A 21,753-nucleotide genomic window follows, 5' to 3' on the forward strand; every position below is an offset into this window, starting at 1 on the left:
GCCTCAGCTGCAGATTCCTTCATATTAAAGCAGAAAATCAAAACCTCCCGCAAATAATGATAATTTGGCTTGTAAGCTTACACGTTTAATCGAAATAACATGATGCAGACACAAATCGACTTATATTTCGATGGCGTTATGTTTAAAAATACCTAAGTTTATTCATCTATAATCTATTTATTTTGACTATTACTTGCCGCTACAGCCATCTATTGCAAAACGGCGGAAGCAAAGTTGTACACTTGATAAATTTGGGTCATAACTTCGTAATTAAAAATCCTGCTAGAAAGACGAGCACGCCACTGAATTATACGTAAAAAGTGCCCGCATACTGTTTTGATTTCAGAGCTCTGTCATCAGAATTAGCAGAGATATAATTTTTTTTTCGAAATCACCATTTTTCCGATTTCCACTTATGACTCGCTTGAAAACAAAGAAAAGTGGACAAATATGAAATCTTCTCCTGTTCTGTTAGTTTGTCAGAAAGAGAGAACGAGAATGGATATCGTATCAGATTTTGTCTATCCCCTTTGGTTTAAAAGTTGGAGAGCTGAAACATCGAAATTTACCCACCTTGTGCATCAGTCAGTCACTCAACAAACAAGGAAACAATTTTGTTTATTTCCCTTTCGAATCGGCTTGTTAACCTCGATTCCCCATGAATAATCTATATTCAATATTACCTATTTATTTTGTAAATAGCAGCCGATAATTTCGGCTGATTCACCATAAACTCTAGTGGGCGTCAAGCCTCCAAGCTTTCTCATCATCAAGGCTATTTTTCCAACTTGTATTCCTAAAACAAATCATCCGAACTTTCAGCAGGTGTTGAAAACTTGACAACGGAAACCCAGCAGCGACCAACCGACGTCGGCGAAGCGCCTTGTGACGTCGACATCGACGCGCAGACGTCGGTTAGCGACGCCAACACGCAAGATACGCTCAGTAATAAGCCAGGAGTTGAGAGTGAGTGCGAGATGGAATCGACGAAACGCAACAATTCGACTTTGCGCAACAAAAACATGGAAGCTGAAGCTGCCACCAAGATCCAAGCTGGTTTCAGGGGTTACAAAGTCAGGAAACAACTCAAAATGAAGGTAAGATACTCAAGAATTACGTAAAATTAGTCAAAACTACTTAAGTACTCCCTAGCTTGTAAATATTATTGACCAACACGACTTTAAATTGCTTAATGATCATTCGAAGTTCTACTAATGCAAATTAATCACAATAATAAGACAATGTTTTCAATTACATGTACATTTGGATAATTTGGACTGTGTAGTCTATGGAGTACTTTAGACTGATAACTGGCGAAAGATTTGTTATATTTTTATCCTTTCATTGCACAAATCCCGGTTCTTCTAGTCCTAGGTTGTTATTCAAGTAAGAACACAAACTTTGAGGGGTACCTCAAAGTTGGTGTGATTTCGACACAAAGAGTTCAGGCGAAAATAAGTCTAATGGATATTTTTTTCAAAATGAAGCGTGTTAAATGGAAATGTTTACCGTGAAATGTCTTCCAAGAATACCTTCCATTAATCGAATAATTAAGTCAACATACTGCGTTTAAGAACTGTCAACACTACGATTATTCATTTTAAAGCCGACTTCCATAAAGAATAATGATTATTTTTCCCTGCATCATAATCCTTGTTCCATGAGTAAAGAAGCCTGCAGCGGTATCTCAAGATTAAAAGGTGCCTTATTTTGAAGGTTGCTAGAGAACAAAAAAAGTCTAACTTTTATTTTTAGTCTATTTCTTATCGGTCTATATAGCATTAATTTTTCATATTCTTCATAATACAAAGTTCTGAATATTTGAGGTATATTAATTTCAATTCAGCATGCTTTATTAACTTGACAACTTCAGATAAGAGTTATCCTTAATTTGAAACCATTTTCAAATTATCGAATGAGCTTGTGAATAATAATTGAAAGGCACATTATTCCTGAAGTTGTGAAGCAAATATGAAAGAATATTGTACATATAAGTATTCTTGTATGATAATATAAACTTTGTTCACAATTGAGCGGTTTATATTTTTCAAATTATAAGCAACGTATTGCTGTAAAATATCTGTTATTAGATTTGACTTCGCGATGAAAATTTGGCATCAATCGAACTCTGTCCGTCAGTTCAGCCGGCCGCTGACACGTGAACTCTCGAATGAAAGAACCTACAAACTCGAGATTCACATATCGACATATTTCAGTAGCAACTGATCCAACCGAGTTGAAATTCATAAATTAACGACTGCATTTCAGCAGAATTTTCTGTTCAGGCTATAGAATTTACAGTCAAAGTTTCTATAATTTTTTTTTTTTATAAATTTGGTCGGTCAGGGATAACCTATATGCAACTTATTCTGTCATAGAATATGCACCTTTCTGGTCATAATTGGTTCAAATAATTTCAACATGCTTATTTTAATTCACCTGAAAAAGATCTTTTCTAGAAATCGTAGAACAAATTTGAGATAAACAGTCAAAATATAGGATTATATGTAGGTATAGAGACTAAATGGCAGATGAGTATACTAAGTGTGACGAACAATTTTTCCAACATAAAGTAGATTATTGACTTTTTTTTTGATTTATTACTTTTGATCCTCTCATCAGTTTTCTGTGAATAAGCATTCAATTTTGTAGATATAACGTAGTGAATTGTGAAAAAAATTGAATTTCTAATGTAGTTCAACGAAACTACGTTGAACTAATTGAATAATAATGCACTTGGCAGTACATTGACAATTATCTATTTGTTTGCCAAATACTGTAATGATTCGTTTACGACTGCCTTGTTTAAAGAAATATGTAGACATAAAAATTTCATTGCATCGTTGAAAGGTTTTATATTCTTCTCTCATAAACAATGTATTGCAGAAAAATAACTTGACAGATCTCGCATAACCATTATCGAGCAGCAAATGCAGCAAGTGAATTTTATTGAGGCAACGTCACCGGACAGATTGTCAGAATATCTGTATTTTTTTAATTATGAGCCAGGGGTTCCGTAAATATGATAGTTCGAAATTTTGGTTTTTGATGATTTCAAAACTACAGTTTCGATCGAAATGAAAATTGCATTTGGATTTGAAGTTTAAGGTGTTCATATGAAACAATATTTTCAAGTAGCATGTGATTTTTCGAGCAGATCACACTGTCAGAAGTATAGAAAATTCTAAAAGAGTAGTGGAAAAAAAGAAACATCCAATATTTCCAAAAGGTACAGGTATATATCAGACTAGGTTGGAATTTCGCATGTACCTATACATATAAGAACGATTTGAAGCTGCGTACAAAATTTCGAGTGGATAACATCTACAGGACCATAAAAATTCAAGAAGAATAGTTAAAAAGAATTGCTAAATATTTCCAAATACGGATTCGATCGGTTTGAGAGTTTGCATGTTTGGATATAAAGAATAACCATTCCAAGCTTTGTACCTAATTTTGTGTCAATAGTTTCATCACAACTATAGGAAAATCTAGCAAAAAAACTCGAAAAAACGAGGAAAGCCTTGACGTTAAGTTAGGAGTTTTGAGCGCTAGTTAATTCATGCGCCAATGCGCATGTGCAAGCATAAATAATCGAGCGCCCAACAACTAATAATGAAAAATAAAAAAACAAGCATCGAAGAATGAGCATCTTTATACATTTATGTTTTTTATAAAATGTAATATGCCTTAGATTGAAAACTATTTACTACTTTTGTAATGAAAACAATCAATGATCAATGCACCAAAATTCTTGTAGCTATCTATCTACTTGTGAGGTATCACGTTTTCGTGGGGATTATTAAAACACTGACGGACGACAGACGACAACTTTATTGTGGTACAGCATTTGGAACCTCCTTGAACACTCTACTAACTCAACTGGTCATTACCTCCACTGAACTCCCCTTTTCCCAGTTTTATACCTAGGTTACAAACATAAAATCATATCATATACTATGTACACCGTGAATTTCTTCTTCCTTTTCTTATTCTCTAAGTTGCGTGCCTGCGCAATAGTACCATGGTGCCTGGACACTAATTCGGGTAGGGGATAGATATTCTCTATGGTATCTTTCTGAGAACCTTATGAATGAGAAGGTTGTATGCACAAGTACCATGAAAGACCCTTGTTACACTAATGCAGGTACATTTATATTAAGTATTGTCACGAAAATTTCGGCTAGACACAAACATTATGTCGAACGCAATATGCGCAATAGTACCATGGTGCCTGGACACTAATTCGGGTAGGGGATAGATATTCTCTATGGTATCTTTCTGAGAACCTTATGAATGAGAAGGTTGTATGCACAAGTACCATGAAAGACCCTTGTTACACTAATGCAGGTACATTTATATTAAGTATTGTCACGAAAATTTCGGCTAGACACAAACATTATGTCGAATTGCTTTTATCGCCACATACTCATAATATCTACACCTTGCATAGTACTACATTGGGTGGTCCTATCTCTTATTATATCCAAGTCATCGAAAAATAAGACGACGGTAGTTTCCAACTAAGATATTGACCGTCTAATTTTTTTTCATTGAAAATAAAAATCCCAAATTGATACCCACTTGTCTAATATTCTAATATCGGTTTTACCAAATCCACGAAAATTTCACATGAAGGTGTTACAACACTTAGGTCATAACACTAGCCAGTTGAGAATATTTCAGCACTTATCTCATCATACATTGTAGACTCAAGATTTATTGATTTATTATGTTACTAATGTATAATTTCAATGGTGACATGTTTCACGGTCGAATTATTCAACATATAGGGTGAGTCAATAGTGCTCGATAGGTCGATTACTCTTGTAAATTTTGGGCTAGGAGAATGATTCAAATTTTGATGGAATCCACAGTACTTTTTCCGAAAATTTCATGGATTTAATGGTTCAACCTGAAGATCATATCTTGAAAACCGTTCGAGATAATTATACGATTTTTTATTGAATTCCAGTAAAGTTGTCAAGTTTTCTTCAAATTTATGTATCACTCTAAAGACACTGCAATTTTCAAAAATAACCTCCAAAAATGGCAATAAGTCCATTTCTTCCAACGGCATGCCCTGAATTTTTTCATGCGCTGTGTTTTGTCGATTCCGTCAAAATTTGAATCGTTATTGAAGAGTTATCGACCGATCGAGCACAATTGACTCACCCTGTATATAGGAAAAACTGAGTAATTCGTAATTCCTCCCCTTGCATCTATTTCCCGAATTGCTGGAAGCGCTCAAATTTTTCTTACCTTACTTGGCCAGTTGTCAGTACGACAGTAACCTATAAATTGCCAATTCCAGCTTATTTTATCATCAATAATTGTTTGTAAACATGTCAAGGAAAAATAACGAAGGAGAAAATATTCAGACTGAGAATAAACAGAAAAAGACAGAAATTCTTTTAGTGTCGTAAGACAGTGCTGACCTTGGGACGTCTCGGACGGAAGTGTTGAGACTAATTTGTGGTTGACTATTTCCACTTCTATTTATTCGAACGATCCAATTGTTTTTGCGCTTCATTTCTAGTCTATTGGTGCCAAAATGAAAGATTCCACGAAATAACAAATTATATCCGTCACCCTCAACAATTTCTGCAAAGATCATTAAAAAATTTCAATCGGTTTTTTCCGTGATAGTTGTTCTTTTATTGATATCATTTATTTTTTCGATTTTCAATTAATTCGATCGAAAAAAAACATTTGATTTTTTGCCTTCTTAGCTAATGCTAAGAAGAAACATCATCTTTTTCTTTTTATTCTTCTTCCTTTCCTTCTTCTCCTTTCTCTTCTTCTTCTTTTCCTTCTTCTTCTTTTCCTTCTTCTTCTTTTTCTTCTTCTTCTTTTTCTTCATGTACCGTCTCCATTTCGGAGGTTGGCTATCATCATTGTTATTATAACCTTGGAAGCTAGGGCTTCTAGAATATTTACCTAGCTAAAATTTTTCCCAAATTACTGTAATTTTTAAATTTTGAGCTGCCTTTGCAAAGCATCGAATTAGAATGATGACGAATTCGTGGTTAAAATGAATTCTGTCCGTTCGTCGTCCGGTCATCCTTATACACAATAAAGCTCGAACGAAATACCAATTATATTGACTTTTCGGGGGTAGGTTTAGATTTCGAATGCTACGATCCAGTTTGTTAATGTAAATAATTAGACTAGGGATTTCGCAAATAATATCCTCAAAAAAATTTTTTCTGATCATCAAAATGAAAGGTCAACCTTCTTGCAGAATTTCATGTTGATTGCGTCATCAGAATCAGACAAAATTCAAGTTGAAGATGATGATGAATAGGTATAAAATTGTATTATGTATTTGGGATCCTTGAAATTCGATTAGAGAAAGCATAATTCTTCGTTTGGAAAATTTTAAATTTCTAAGCTATTTTAAAAACTTCTGTTTCAAATACTTTTCTCAATTTGGGTACACTTATCATTAGTTATTTCCGAGACAACATTTTGACGCTAATTAGTTCTGGCTACGCTACCTAGATATTACAGATAAATTTATTCATCCATAGGATTTTCAACTAGAACTCAAACAAGTGTAGCCATAGTCTCGGTTAATGAATTTAATTTACCAAGAACGGTTGAACTTGTTCCCAATTTTCGCTTACGTCCGAGGTACTCCTAAAATATGTCCTCAGAACTTTACTTTCAATTTATTTATGTTTCTTATTAGTCTTGCCAAGATTTTTTATGATTAGCTCTTTCGTCGCAAGAGTCAAGGACCCAAATTAGAAATAATTTTCCACTCAGTATAATGAGCGCAGGAAGTGAGGCAGAGATGGACAATGCTGGCTCCAAAAAAATTGTGATGAAATTTTTTAAACAATAAAAAAATTATTAATATCAGCTATTCTGCTATTTTGATAGTTCCAGACATTTTTGAGTGCTCGTTCCCCGATCAGATCACTTCATCATTTCGTCACAATATTTGTAATTTTCGAATTTTGAGACAGGCATAGTCTCAAACGATAATGTTCAGCTTATTAATGATTAAAACTAATAATGAAATTTCGTTTTGGACAAAAAATCTTCTATGATTCATTTTTGAGCGCTCGTTCTGTGATCAGGTAGGGAACAAGTTTCTCTGTACACTAAACAAAAATATGACTCGGGGTTCCGTAATTATATCTCTTTGAATATTTATTTTCTACAAAAAAGTAATGCGGTACTGATGGTCCCTAATAAGGATGAAACCGGTATATCGCTACTCTCCCTTGATGACATGCATTATCCTTGGTTTACTTTCGATTGTGATTCCTATGGAATTGCGTGGAAATCTTCTGTTTGACAATGGTTATATTGATGACATTTTTGTTGATACATCAACCAGATAGATAATTAATATCATATGATATTACACATTTGGAAATCGTACTTCTTTTTTTTTTTATTTTCTTCATTCATTACCAAGTGCAGGTGTTAGCCAATTTTATATTATTTATTATTCCTTTTCTAGATAAAAACCTTAAAAACCTAAGGTTTTACGCGAAATTCGGTGTTATGTCGTTTGTGAAATGCCTAATTTCCAAGATCGACGATGGATCGACAAACCTAGGTTTTCGTCAACACTACGGGCTACACCAGCAATATTCTCAGTTTTCTTGAGCGACACACGTGGTTTCGATTCTTCACGACACAACCTGTACCAAAAGCTAAAATTTTGTCAGCAGTTGAACTATAGTTTTCTGAGAAGGTGTTTCACAACGAACGACGATCCAAAAGTGCTATATTTTTGCGAACTGTGACTGCAAGATTTCTACCATTTTTGTAGAGAATTTTAGCAATTTCAATTACTTTGTTGATACGTATATCCATTTTCAGGAATGGTGTAGATTTAACTTGTCAAATGTCAAAAGTGACCGCTGTCCAGATAGCATACTATTCATAATGAAACCTCTCATTGGAAAACCCCTTATATCCAAGAGAAGTAACTATTTACTCACTATAAAAACATTACAATTTATTCTAGTCCAAAGCTGTAAGGAAGAAGAATTGCCTTCGTCTTTCACTATTGATCATAAAAATCTATAGTTTGAATAAGACGTCGCCTAACGAGAAGTTGATTTTCTTGACTGGAGTTTTATTTTTACTTCAACATTTCGTCCGTAGAGGAAAGAAGGAGCACGGAAAAAGCAACTGCTCAAACAGGGCATTAAGATTCAATTAAGGAGGTTCCGTTTCACTGCGACCTAATGGTCTATTGTGTCCCCCATGAGAGCTATTCTCTACATAACGTTATCTACAGCTTGCCTTACAGTTTCAGAGTTCTCATGAACTCCAGTATCTGAGATGGCTTCATTAGGTTAATCGTCACTTCTTTAAATGCTTGTCCAAAGCAGATTTTGCGTTAACTAGTGATGCCAGGCATTTCGTCATCAGGTGTAGTGTATTCTTGCTAAAATCCAGATACTTCTTGACAAACGAGGCGTACCATATAGTCAAGATAGGCGCTTCAGACAACCACATCTACGAGACCATTCTCTTCAACTGAGACACTAAGATATCCATGAGTTATGTTGATGATGTCTGACGAGTTATGTTGCTGCTTAATATAGATGATCGTCTTCAAGTCCTTTTCAAAAATTCACTCCCTTCTTTCTAGATTCTGATATTATTAATTTAAAGAAGTTTAAAGGAGCAAAGGTTAAGTGAATCGTAATGATCACTGACGTTATTATTATGTTCTTTCCATCAAATTTCAACTTTCCTCAACCCTTGCGAATTATATATATAGTCCGTAAGGAATATTTACACTCAATTCTGGGATTAGTGGTTCCTCATTGAGGAGAATCTTCAACTTCCTCGATAGCTCAAAGGCGAGCATCGGACTAGTAATTCGTAAGTTGCTGGTTCGAGTCCTGCTCGGGGAGGTGCTTTTTCCAGAATTGAAAAATTGTCTAAATGCAGTGAAATTGATTTTATAATTTAAAGAAGGTTCAGTTGCTTAGAAGAAGTCCTTTGAATCATAAAGAACAAAATAATTCTTTTAATATAATTGGATATAAATACTCGAGTTATTCGCGAAAATTTTGTCAAAATTCATATTTTTAATACCCTCCTCACGTTGCTTTTCTAGTCTACCTAATCTATCTGAAGTGTGTAGGCAAACTATATAGTTTTTTCATTCTTGCATTCGGATTTCGAGTACATCAGATAGGCAAAACTTCGAGAAGTTGCAATCTCAATAAATCATCTCCGAAATATCTTCGAAATAAAGAAGTGAAATAATTCATGCGAATTTACGACTTGGAAGGTATCCAATAATCGTTTTGGTGCCAGTGAGCTTCATAAAATCTCCAAGATTATTGATTTTTCCATTTGTTTGCCCAATTTTTGCACACAAATAAATACAGTTACTTTGATTCATTCACGATATAAAATAACATCTGACAACAAATGGGAAATTTGAATTGAATACCAATCGTTTTTACTCCAGATGATTCCTTACACACATCATGAATACCAACATGAGTATAAACAAAGTAATACAATTTATCCCCTAGTGTAATTATAGTCCCTTTTAATCCAGAATGTAACCTTGAAAACTCCAAGAAAAATGTATTTTTTATTCGTGAATGCTGAGGAAATAGAGTATAATCTCTTGATAAATTATAGAATGTTGGCAGTCGCAGTAGCCAGCTACAAAGTAGCATAAGGGAAATTTAAGAGAAATTTATCCATAATATAGTTGAATAATTTTCCCTTCGATATACAGGATAAGTCAAAAATGTGTACCAAGCTTTCTGGGGGTAATAGTACATTAAAAAATAAGTATTGTTGAATGAATGAATGTATGGCCCAAAATGCATAGTAAGGGAAATATATCCCTTCAAACTTGATAAAATTAAAAAAATTTCTCCGCATAACTCCTTAGCCACTAGATTGAAATTTCGTGCATAAATGTATGTTGGTGAAATACATTTTTCATTACAGATCTGATATTGTTATAAAGGATGTGTTTAGAGGTTGAGTCATGATTTTTGAAACATCTTCTATGGTAGGATGAATCTCGCGATGAATGAATCTGCTGACATCATGTGACCACAAAAACTCAAAACTCGAAAAGGGTTCAATTTTTAATATTTGGATAAGAGTACCGTTTTCATGTTATTTTCTTTCCTCGACTGTTTCTATTTCTCAGCAGAACGAATACAACGAAAGAAGTTGTCCCAAAAAAATTATGACTCGGCCTCTAAAAACACCATTTATAACAATATTATTATTATTATTATTTGAACTGGGGTCGTTTTGCTTCGGTGAGCCTTCCGGGAACTGCGACCATGCAGATCTTTTGTTCACTACCCTACTCATTCATAGAAACCCAGGGAGGTCGTCAACGACGTTAATAAAATTGACAACCTCCCTAGGGGCCTTGGCCATTACCTCTCTGGTATCCAGGACCGGCTTGCCCATGTGAATGGTTCTTAGGCCAGCCAGCTCTGGACACTTGCATATCAAGTGTTCAGAAGTTTCTACTTCCGATCCACAGAGCCTGCAAATCTCGTCTGCTGACTTACCCATACGGTACAAATGATGTTTGTACCGACAGTGCCCCGTCAGCAGTCCCACCATCACCCGAAGCTCCGCTCGTGACAGCTTCAGGAGTTTTCTGGTGTAAGTAGGTGAAATCTTCACGAATTTCTTTGCCTGAGCAAGTCTAGGAGTGTTAGTCCAGTGGATTGTCCTACTGTTCAACTCCCATAGCTGGACCGCAGCTTTGTATTGGTCTTTTCCTATCCCACAGAAAGGCTCAGGTCCAGCAGGTCTTAGCCTAGATGCACTTTTTGCAAGCTCGTCCGCTCTCTCATTTCCTTCAACACCACAGTGCCCTGGTACCCATAGTAGAGTCACCTTGTTTCCTCTGGCCAGTTGCTTTATGGTGTTACGGCACTCCCAAGTCAGCAGAGACCCCTGACAACACGATTCCAGGGATCTCAGCGTGGCTTGGCTGTCCGTGGTGATGTAGATATGCGCCCCTAACAATATTAGAAATAAAGGTTTGTAATAAAAAAAAAATTAACAAGATACATTTATGCACGAAATTTCAATCTGGCGGCATTCACTTTTTAGAAGTAATGCGGAGAATTTTTTTTATCAACTTTGGAAGGATATATCTCCCTGAATATGCAGTTTGGCCCATAAGTTTATTCATCAAACTGTACTTATTTTTCAATGTAGTATCACCCCCAGAAAGCTCGGTACACATTTTTGACTCATCCTGTATATCAACGTGTTACTGTTGTCCAATCAAATTTAAGTTATGTTACCTAAAGCGCTCATCTACTGCCTCTCACAGTAATAATATAATAATAATAATGTTTATTCATTCCGAAATACAAAAAAATAATAAACATCAATTCTACCTTAATTAATGAATGAACAAACATAAATCTCCCACAAAAGTATGACACTTGTGCGTGGGTTGTGATTCAAATTAACAACAATTCTATGGACAGACGAACACACAACTAAACAAACTTATTCCTGCTCGTGAATGTATCCCAAAAAGACTTAGGTTTGCTCTTGATCCAGGTTTTAACTCTTCTATTGAACGTTCTGTTATTTTTTGTTTCTTTGATATCTACTGGAAGTTGATTATAAAGGAGTGGTGCGAGATATATGAATGATCTTTGTGCAACTGTTTTTTTTTGACTCATCCTGTATATCAACGTGTTACTGTTGTCCAATCAAATTTAAGTTATGTTCCCTAAAGCGCTCATCTACTGCCTCACACAGTATCTATCAATCATAAATTATTCAAAGAAGTTATGCTTGGACTGATTTTAATGTGGTTGCCTTTTTTAAAAATTCACTCTTTACTATTTCACCATACCCTCTTGTTCTTTGTTCTTCATCAGAAGCAAAAGCTTAATATCTTAATAATTTAAGATCCGAACCTCCTTGAAAATTTCAAGTACATATTCAGATCTTTTCGTTCAGGAGTTGAATTATAGAATAGCATTTCAGGACGAATTCATCATCATAATTATAGTTTTAGACTGAGTGGTTCAAACATCAAAATTTACTGACATTGAAACAATCTGTCCAGGGAACGAGGGCCCAAACAGTATTCTATTATGTCCCTCATAAATACGAGAAGTGTTAAAAATCTAAAAACGTATTAAGAAATACGAATTCCCCAGGAATATTAACGATTTAGCAATTTAGTTGAATTAAACCAATCAATTTTTTTCAGAACACATCTTCTGAGGAGAACACCAAGAAGACAGTAAGACGTAAAAGTTCAAGTTGTCTAACTGAAAACCAGGCGAAAAAACAGAAGGAAAACATCGACTTACAAGAAAAATCTGCTGTCAAGATTCAAGCCGGTATTCGTGGATTTCTAGTGAGGAAGAAGGTGAAGAAACCACAGAAATTACAGGAGTGACAAGAAAAAAAGTTGCTGAGCTGATAAAGAAAGAGCTTTCTTAATTTGAACATCTAAAAGCACGTTCCTAGTTATACTACTATATTTTCTAGTAAATCAACTGGGCTCATTAGAATAGCTTAACGATCACAAAATAATTTCGTTCATTGTCCTGTAATGAATTAATCGAAATATTACGTATAAATAATTCTTAGATAATGATGTTGTGAAAACCTAATCTATTATTATAGATCTAATTATGTATCATAGGATAAAGATGGAACTGAAAGTGAGTTTTGAAGGTTTTCTGAGGGTTCATCTAACCCTGCAATATCATCAGAATATACTCAAATACGGGAAGAATTTAAAATTAATTACTACTCTACTTGTCGTTGTTACAATTTTTTGCATTTCTTAGTCGATAAAGATATCATTATGTTATATTAGTAAAATTGGCACATGGAATGCTCGTTAAATAAGTATTTATTTTCTTATATTGAATAAACGTTGAAGCAAAATACTACATAGTTTTGTCTATTTGATATCTTTTGTAAAACATTGTTTTTAATCAAAATATTCTTTTTCAATTTTGATCTGTATGAAAACTTAAAAGTACTGTAAAATACCGCAGGCGTACAAACATAACTTATGTCCAAAAGGATAATTTATAAAAAAATGAATAGGAATATTTGAGTGATAAAAGTTTGTGTTATTATGTATGAATAGGGGTCGTTGTGGCTCTGTTAGTCTTCCGGGAACTCTTTTGTTCTTAATCCTACCTATTCATACAAATCTAGGGAGGCCGTCGATATGGTTAATGAAACCGACGACATCCTTGAGATCCTTGGCTATTACTTCGTGAGTATCCAGAACTGACTTTCCCATGTGAGTGTTTCTTAGGACAGTCAGTCCCAGACATTTACACACTATATGTTCTGCTGCTTCTACCACAAAGCCTGCAAATCTCATCTGCTGACTTACCCATGCGGTACCAAAGGTATTTGCATCGACAGTGTCCTGTCAACAGTCCCACCATTGCTCAAAGCTCAGCTCGTGGTACCTTCAGCAGTGTTATTGTGTAGGTATTGATGTTTTCTATCCCGACTCTCCTTCTCCCCTGTAAGATCTTCCAGAAACTTAATTGCTTGTAGTCTTGTACGAGTTAAGGAGAACCGTTTATGTTTTCTTTGTAGGCATTGCTACTGTATCCCATCGCCATTTCAGGCATAGTACTGTTAATTTTTCTCCTAACAATGAATGGTAGGACGGTCCCTCTCAACAAGAAAATGTATTTCCTGTCAAGTGCTCGAGCTACCATGTTTCAGCTTAGAAGAACATGATCTTACCCACTAGAGCAAGATTAATCAACCATAAATGTATTGAGAAGATTTCGAATTAGCCAGAATTGTTTATTGATAATTTAAGAGGGATTATTATACCAGTGAATCAATAGTATATAAGCATATTATTTTTTTATTATTATTACTCACTCTTTGAAAAGAAGATATAGTGGCACATTATAGATACAAAAACCTCCCGCACATAACGAGAATTTGACTTGTAAGTTGACATGTTTAATTGAGAATACTTTTATGATGCAGACACAAATCGACTAATATTTCGATGACGTTATGTTTACAAATACCTAGATCATTGTATGACATCTACGATCTATTTATTTCGACTACCACTTACCGCTGCAGCCATCTATTGCTAAATGGCGGAAGCAAATTTGTACACCATATAAAAAATGCTTAAATGAACTCCCATATCTCCGTAAAAATAATAAATTTTTCACTGATAATTTACAGGATTATTACTATACGCAAAAAAATTAGAAATGTTTTTTTGGTATTTATGGCGTACTTTGTTGATCTTGATGAAGTACTCATTCCAAATACACTTTGGTCATGTTATTCCATGATTAAATGTTTATTGGAAATGAAAGAAAATATTGGTACAATGAATGAAATTGAATTTTATAATACGGTTTGAGAAAAAATATCGTTCCTGTCTTGAGTGTTATGTATCTTCCCACGCGTCGAGGCAATCTCGTGCGGTAAAGTACAACTTTCCGCTGTAGATAGGAAAATAACTATTTCGCAACCGGGCGCCTAAAAGTCTAGAGTTGCTTGTCAATAGTATAGTATAAAGATTCCTTATACTATGCTATTGACTCTAGACTTTTAGTATATTATAAAGATTCCTTATACTATGTCAATAGCTGATCATTACTGATTTGAAAATCAAGGTTTCTCAGTTTGCTTATAATATTGTACTTACGAGTATTACAGGATCATGAGATGAATCAGTTTGAACCTATCTTGAGAAGTATACAGGGTGTAACATGAGTGGTTGCTTATAGCCTAGTGGTAAAAGCAGGTCATCTAGGCTTTTCAGTAAAGTAGCTTGTTGTGGCCTGTGGGTCCTAAGACTAATGGTGGGTTTATGCACTATTCCTAAGAACTAAGGACTAAGAACTAAGAACTGAACCTAAGAATTCAGTGGCGTTTATGCACCCTCTTCTAAGTTCTTAGTTAAGACATGCGCACGTGCTCGAACTACTTTCTATTTGTTCTATACTTTGATGTTTGACTTTGATATTTATTTTGAAAAAATTAAATTCAATTTTTTCAAATACACATGATACTTTTCATCGATAAACACGAATAACGGAACATAAAATGATAGAAACTGGTACTTGTTAATATTGAAATTCTATGCGGCACAAGCGCACTTCTTTATTTTACCTGAGCCCTTAGTTCTTAGTTAAAAGTTGGCCTGCTAGTGCTAGTGGTAGTTTCTTAGTTCTTAGGAAACCTGCATAAACGCCGTCATTGATTTGTTAGCGTTCCATTCTTAGTTCTTAGGTTTAGTTCTAGTTCTTAGGACTGGTGCATAATCCCACCATAAGAAGTTTCGGACCTACAGGGGGATTCATTTAAATTGACCTAAATTTCTGATATCCACTTATTATTTGGAATCAGCAGTCCAATTCAGCGGCGCCAAATTTTAGGGGCGCAGTCAGTTATTAAAACAAGACATATTTTTTGACACAGAACTGTTTTCTTAGTGAAAATTCCACTCTTTGTAGTGAAATAATAAAATTACCAGGAGCCAATTTTCTTGAATCGAATATGTGCTTTAACTATTGTAATGAAAATATAAATAGGTACTTAAATGCACCTTTCAGAATTACTTCGTCTATTCACTATAGACTTATACTTTTAAACAATGCAGGACGTTTTTTGATGAAATCGACAAAACGTCTTTTGATAAATTTAAAAGGTTTGAATTAAATAATATGATTTTATCTGAAATTGAAAAGATGCCTGAGGGGAATTACAGGGGCTTCTTCAACGAAAACTGAGAGAAATTAGGCAAAGCAGGGCGGCAAAACTTTATTTCGCCGGGGCGTCAAAATGTCTGACGGAGGCCAATAAATTTCCAGGACAGTACTCAGATTATTGAGTTTTTCCCTTTAGACTTCGAAATCTATATTTTCAACACGTTTCAGAGGAATATCGTTATTGCCATAAAAAAATGCAATCAGTGGAATTAATTCACTTATTACTTTGAATGGCACACTTTTTTCAAAAAAAAAATTGAATTTAAAATAAAAGACATAATTTTGTTTCAAATTTGATTCTCATTCTCAAAAGAATTCACAGTTTGATCATGTAGTACCAGTAAAATTTCAACCTGATCGGGTCTTTTGTCACGGAAATATTGGGTAGATCTTTTTCAATATATATTTTTTTTATTTTCTTTGGTTGTAATAATTTTATAAGCTGGTACTTTTGCATGAGGTTAAAATTTGTTATTATATATCAACACTCAAAATTTATGTCGGTTTTGTGATAACATGGTACATCTATTCGATAATTCTTTTTTAATTTCTTCTTAAATTTCCTTTAGTTCTGGTTACATGGTGAATGAAACTCAGCACGAAGCCAGAAATTCTTATTTTACATCTTATCGTAAATTTATGAAATTCTATAAGATCAAACTAGGATTTTTCACCAAAGAGTTGACAGTAATGAAAACATCTAATATAATATTACAGATTTATTCGTCATGAGTCTTTGTGATTATAAATACATAATGGAAATAAATAATTGATTATATACAACCAGGCGAACTGAATGTGAGAATCATCGTTCTGAGGTAATGAGAGCAGCCAGATTGGTTAGGTCTATTTGGCCTTTTTTAATACTGATTAACATTCTTGTTTGGTTGAGGAGGGTAGCACTCAAGATTGCCCAAGAAGCATCCGTAGCACCTTCCTTCGCTAGAGCAAAACAGACCGGTTGCACAGTCTCCGAAGGAGTTACGAATTGGTCCTCCACATTTCTCTCCAGGTCCTTTCAAGCATTCCCTCCTTCTGCACCTGTTCGTGTATTCTCCGTAAGGGCAGGGGTATTGTGGAGGGGGTGCGTTACATTCTTCACCTTGGCACCAAGTGCACGCCGTACTCCTGAAAATTAAAAAGCCACAATTAAAAAAAATAATTATTGAAAACTTTATGTGAGTATTTTTCTCCTCATAATAAATTTCTTTCAGAACGGAATTTAAGATGAAAATCTGCCTTTCAAGATGACCATGAATGTGTTATTTGATTTTTTCGTCTTAACCATAACAGTGAGTTTCAAGAACGGTAAGTGTGTTTTACCGGTCTAAGACAATTGCTTGAAGGACGCACTCAGCGACTGAGTTTGATACGCCTCATTGCCCGTGATGCTTTTGCAGGATCCTCTTATTTTTGCCTTAATTTGAATTTAAGTGATTTCCACCTGATTACTGAAGAGTCGAAATTGACGTTCATATTAAAGTGATATTCCTGCCACATCTATCTCAAAAAATATCAAATCCAATATTTGTTTCCTCAGATACTTGAGACTTGAAAATTGCATTTAATTATGAATATAATTCTGTAAACTTTGCACAAAAATGCTCTAATATAGGAAAGATTAGGTTCAATTCGATTTTATTATTGAGAAAGTGAAAGTGATGATAACTACTACAATTACAATTACGCAAAAATATTGTTTTTACAATTGTTTAGGATGATGCCTCGTTTACATGATTTTCTGAATAAAATATGTGGTATCTTCTTGTTACTTCAAATCTTAAATATGGAATTTTTTTCCAGGTTGATTATATTTTGACCAAATGTCTGTAATTTTGCAATCTCGAGACGAGAATAGACTCAATAAAGTTTATCGATACAGTTAGTTTCCTAGAAATTCAGCTATTTTACATGGAAAAAATTTTGATCTGATATAGAGTATAGGAGAACGAAATAATTTTTTTCGAATCTTTTACGATATTTTTTGGGAGGGCCGAAGAAATGCCAAGGTGCGAGAAGGTACAAGAAAGACGAGATTTCCATGGTGTGTTGAACTCACAGCAAGCAGAAGCAGCACTATACAATATATATATATATCAAAAGGGGAAAATCGTAGGTACCCTTCAAACATACATTCATTATTTTGATATGATCTTTCATTTCCTCATAAAAATTATATCAATGGAGTAATAAATGATATGGTGTAGAAAGTAGCATGATTCTATGTCTTCATGGCATTTGCATTGCAAATTGATTACCTTCTTTTCAGGAAGAAACTTTGTGGTCAGATATTTTGGAAATTAAGACCGACCATTTACTTTTACTCTTAATAATAACAATAACATATTATTGAAATTTATTTTGGGATCAAAAGTAATCAACTAAATTTCAAGACTTCATTTATCGACTATCAAATCTTATATAGGTATGTTCTTGAACAAATTGAACAGAAGGTATTATTTGCCTATAACCTGAATTTTCAGTAGATATACACATGCTTCGGGTCTTTCAACTTGATGTTGCAGAAATAGCTTATTGCCTAGAAGAGTAGGTATAAAAACTTCAACATAAAAAGATTTTAATGATACTGTAAATCCAATAACCATTCGTCTTTGACGTCTACAAGAGTTGATTGTTGAGAATGCTTTTGATAATAAAAAAGCAATAATTCAATTCTGAATTACTTGAGAGAATTTTCAATTTTTTAAAAATGCGAATGTGCATGATGGTATTGTTTATGTCTCTCCTAAAGCAATATTTCTGCACATTAAAGATTCCGCCATTTGAAACCACTACTTCAAGTCTTGTTCTATATTTAGTTTAAGAAGTTATATTATTCTGAATGCATTTAGCTGAACTTTGATGTACATCCATAAAATCGATCCCATAAGACACATCTTCCGAAATATGTTAACAATTTAAAACTGTAACAAATTGTTGCAACTTACCATCGTACATAGTCAGAGAGGATGAAGATCGCGACGATCAATAGAATTGATGGGAAGAATCTCATTTTCAGTCAGTTTATACCAGTTAAAAATAATTACCTGTAACAAAAAAATTAATTTAATTCTTATGTAAGCCATTTGGGAAGTCAACTTGATATAGTGCTGAGTTACTCGAACAAAAAATTAACCAATATACCCTGGCAGGTTAGTAACTATCAGTAAAGCAAAATGATCCTGATCAACAGGATTTCGGTTCTGCATTTGTAAGGAGAACTTGTCCAAATGAAAGATCAAGCCGAACGAATTAATTTATTAATTTTTAATTTCGTTATATCAAAAATATACAAAAGTAGAGAACAGCATTGGTTCTCAATGATAAATACTGAATAGCTATATCTTCCATTTGAGTGTAAAGGATATTGAAACAAATATTGATCATTGTTTTCTGTTCTATGATGGAATATTATGATTCACGCAAAAAAGAAAACAACTATTCAGTACGAATTTCATGGAGTCTGAAAAATCGAAAGTTTCAATTAATCAACTCAAAAAATTGCATTTCTAACCCCCGAATAACTTTGATAAAATTCAATAGATTGGAGATGAATTGACTTTGTACTCAAAACTTGAATTGAAACTTCAGTTTAAGGGTGGTTATGATTCATGGTAACATTAGATCCTTAATAATTAAACATGGAAATGAACATGGCTTAGCCAATATATCAACAAGAACAAGAGCTTCAGTAAGTGTTAAAAGATCAGGTGCATTTTAAAATGTTTCAAAATTTAGGATTTCGAACAGTTTTTAATACATACTCGTCAATTTAAGTACTCAAGAGAATATTTCAATGTCTTTTGAATAATGAGGAATCCACATCAACAAAACCCCTGTACTATTTGAGTAATGAAATTAATTTGAGTTAATTATTTTAGATTGGAATATTTCCTCATCGATAGAAAGAGTACGAAACTTTCGTCTTTCCCAAAAAAAAATGCTTGTGTTTCTTTTCGCACATCTACACTCAATTCAAGAGAAGTTCAACAAGAACAAATTCATTACTCCTTGGAAATATAAATGATAATCTTTGAAATATATTAAGGTGCCCACATTTAACCGTAAAATTATAAAATGTATTTATTTGGAAATCCTACCGGCTTGGTTTTTTGTTGAATTTACTCAATGATTGTTTAGTCTGATATATTTTTCCTTTATGACTCCGTGCCAAACAACTTTACATCAGTTTTTCAACCGACAGGATTATGAAGACAACAACACTTTCACTGAATCGAAACTGGCAAAAACGTCGAAGAATTTAGCCTTTTTTCTCTTGTTGAATAATCCTAACCATCCTTACATAGAATTATCCTATAAGTTGTGTGTTTCTAGTACTTCAAAAAGAAGAGTTCAAAATCGGCGCGGGTTTTTCGAAAATATTCAATTCAAATATGATAATTTTGTTGAAGAATTTTGTCAATGAAATGTTGTTATTTAGTGAATTCAAAAATGGTTTGAGTAAATTGCCAGTCGCCTCCCCTATTCAAACATTGAGTTGAAGGTTGTTCACCCCAAGTCTGTAATTTGAAGTAAAGAACTGAAATAATACTGCAAGCTAACACAACCACGCCAAATTTTCATAGAACCAGCTCATGATACTATGTAGTACCTAGTGTTAATCAATCAACTCACCGGTAAATTAAGAGGGTTCAGAATTGCAGCTTAAAGTTCTGAAGTCTGAATCACCAAAACACAATAATTCGATGGACTGTTTAAAATACATTTACCCGAAAACCACTGGATTGACACGAGGGAATTCGAACTCAACACAAGACCGAAACAGTAAGTGAAATTCACGAAAGTGCAGACGTCCAAGCGCTATTGTGTATTGAGCCTTCGAGATGCAAGTGAAGACTGAAAATCAGTGGATTGTTTAGGATATCATATTTCTGGTATTACCAGACGTCTTATCTTTGCCTGAAGATTATTTCTATAAATAGTTGGTCCCATTCGTAATTAATAATAGTCACACTTATCTCTTAGAAATAAATTTGTTTATAATATTGTGGGAGAATAGGCATAATTGGTGATTATCCAACAGGGGATCCGATTATTTGGTCTGCCCCCAAGAAAAGACAGACTGGGAGAGGCGTCGTCATCAATCACCTCGATCCTTTACGAATTGACAGCCATCTAGTGATGACAGTTTCGAATAGAACCAACCATTGACCATAATTACATAAAAGACGCCTGAAGGAAAAGTTGGCGTGTGGCTTTAGGAAATGAGTCGTCCTCCTATCATTTCTGTGTTTTGACCAGTAGACTGTTCATGATTATGGCACACTTTCCTTTCATCGTCATGGCAACCGACAATGTAAACAAATCTAATTACCTGATCCAAAGGTCAGTAGAGGCGCTTTATTATTGAATGAAATTCATTTACGTCATCTGTGCACTCTCAGAGGATCAAATCATGATACAGTTTGGAGGGCTGGTAGCTCCGTGTAGCTTCCACGAATTCATTGAAGAGCAAAACGGTAAAATGTTAGGGGTATTATCGCCAAAAGGTTTTGTCCAAAATAGGGGATTCACACACTGACACGCAGGATATTTGTGTCACATGATATTCTTACATGCCCGATGAGTGGAAGAAACGAAGAAAGCCTAAAAACAATCCGAATGGTGGAATTTCGATGGTAAAAATTGGATTCCCCATTGATATTCACCATTGGTACTCACATGCCACAATAAAGTGAAAAATTATTACTGTCCAACTGTTTGTTATTCACGAGTGAAGTCCCAAGAAGAATTGTAATTGAAATCCATATGTAGTCAAATGCAAATGAGACACATCGATAGTAGTGAAATAATTATGGAATTCTTAGAAAAATTATAGTCTGAAGGTAGCCTTTTTTCAAAACAAAACCTTATAATCAGTGTCAAACGCTATATTCACTAAAGTTTGCTTAGTGAGATACCTTCGAAAAGGGGCATGAAGAGCTTCAATATTAGGGTTATTCCATAAAAACAGTTGGATTTCTAAAAAGAATCGATTTAATGAACTTGTCGAGTA

At 34.2% G+C, this 21,753-nt stretch overlaps 2 protein-coding genes across 5 annotated transcripts in view; one reads left to right on the top strand and one right to left on the bottom strand.

The window, feature by feature from the left end:
• The window catches only part of LOC123671200 (silent chromatin protein ESC1-like), a 34,524-nt gene extending 21,616 nt beyond the window's left edge, over window positions 1–12,908 (top strand). The window contains exons 6-7 of one of the 4 annotated variants that reach the window (XM_045604921.1): window positions 823–1,097; window positions 12,218–12,908. In XM_045604921.1, coding sequence (XP_045460877.1) covers window positions 823–1,097; window positions 12,218–12,409 — 467 coding nt within the window. In that variant the 3' untranslated portion in view covers window positions 12,410–12,908. Of the gene's footprint in view, window positions 1–822; window positions 1,098–12,217 lie in introns of those variants that run through there. The other 3 variants (XM_045604922.1, XM_045604924.1, XM_045604923.1) reach the window with 3 other exon arrangements.
• Window positions 12,909–16,441: 3,533 nt separating this feature from the next.
• On the bottom strand, window positions 16,442–20,570 carry LOC123671204 (neuroparsin-A-like). Its single transcript, XM_045604927.1, has 3 exons — window positions 20,373–20,570; window positions 18,686–18,784; window positions 16,442–16,865 (listed from the first exon to the last, which is right to left on the bottom strand). The coding sequence occupies exons 2-3, from the start codon at window positions 18,748–18,750 to the stop codon at window positions 16,598–16,600; spliced, it is 333 nt and encodes a 110-aa protein (XP_045460883.1). The 5' UTR covers window positions 18,751–18,784; window positions 20,373–20,570; the 3' UTR covers window positions 16,442–16,597.
• Between the last annotated feature and the right edge of the window lie 1,183 nt (window positions 20,571–21,753).

The sequence above is a fragment of the Harmonia axyridis genome, chromosome 1 (genome assembly GCF_914767665.1).
Source record: "Harmonia axyridis chromosome 1, icHarAxyr1.1, whole genome shotgun sequence".
NCBI lineage: Eukaryota > Metazoa > Arthropoda > Insecta > Coleoptera > Coccinellidae > Harmonia > Harmonia axyridis.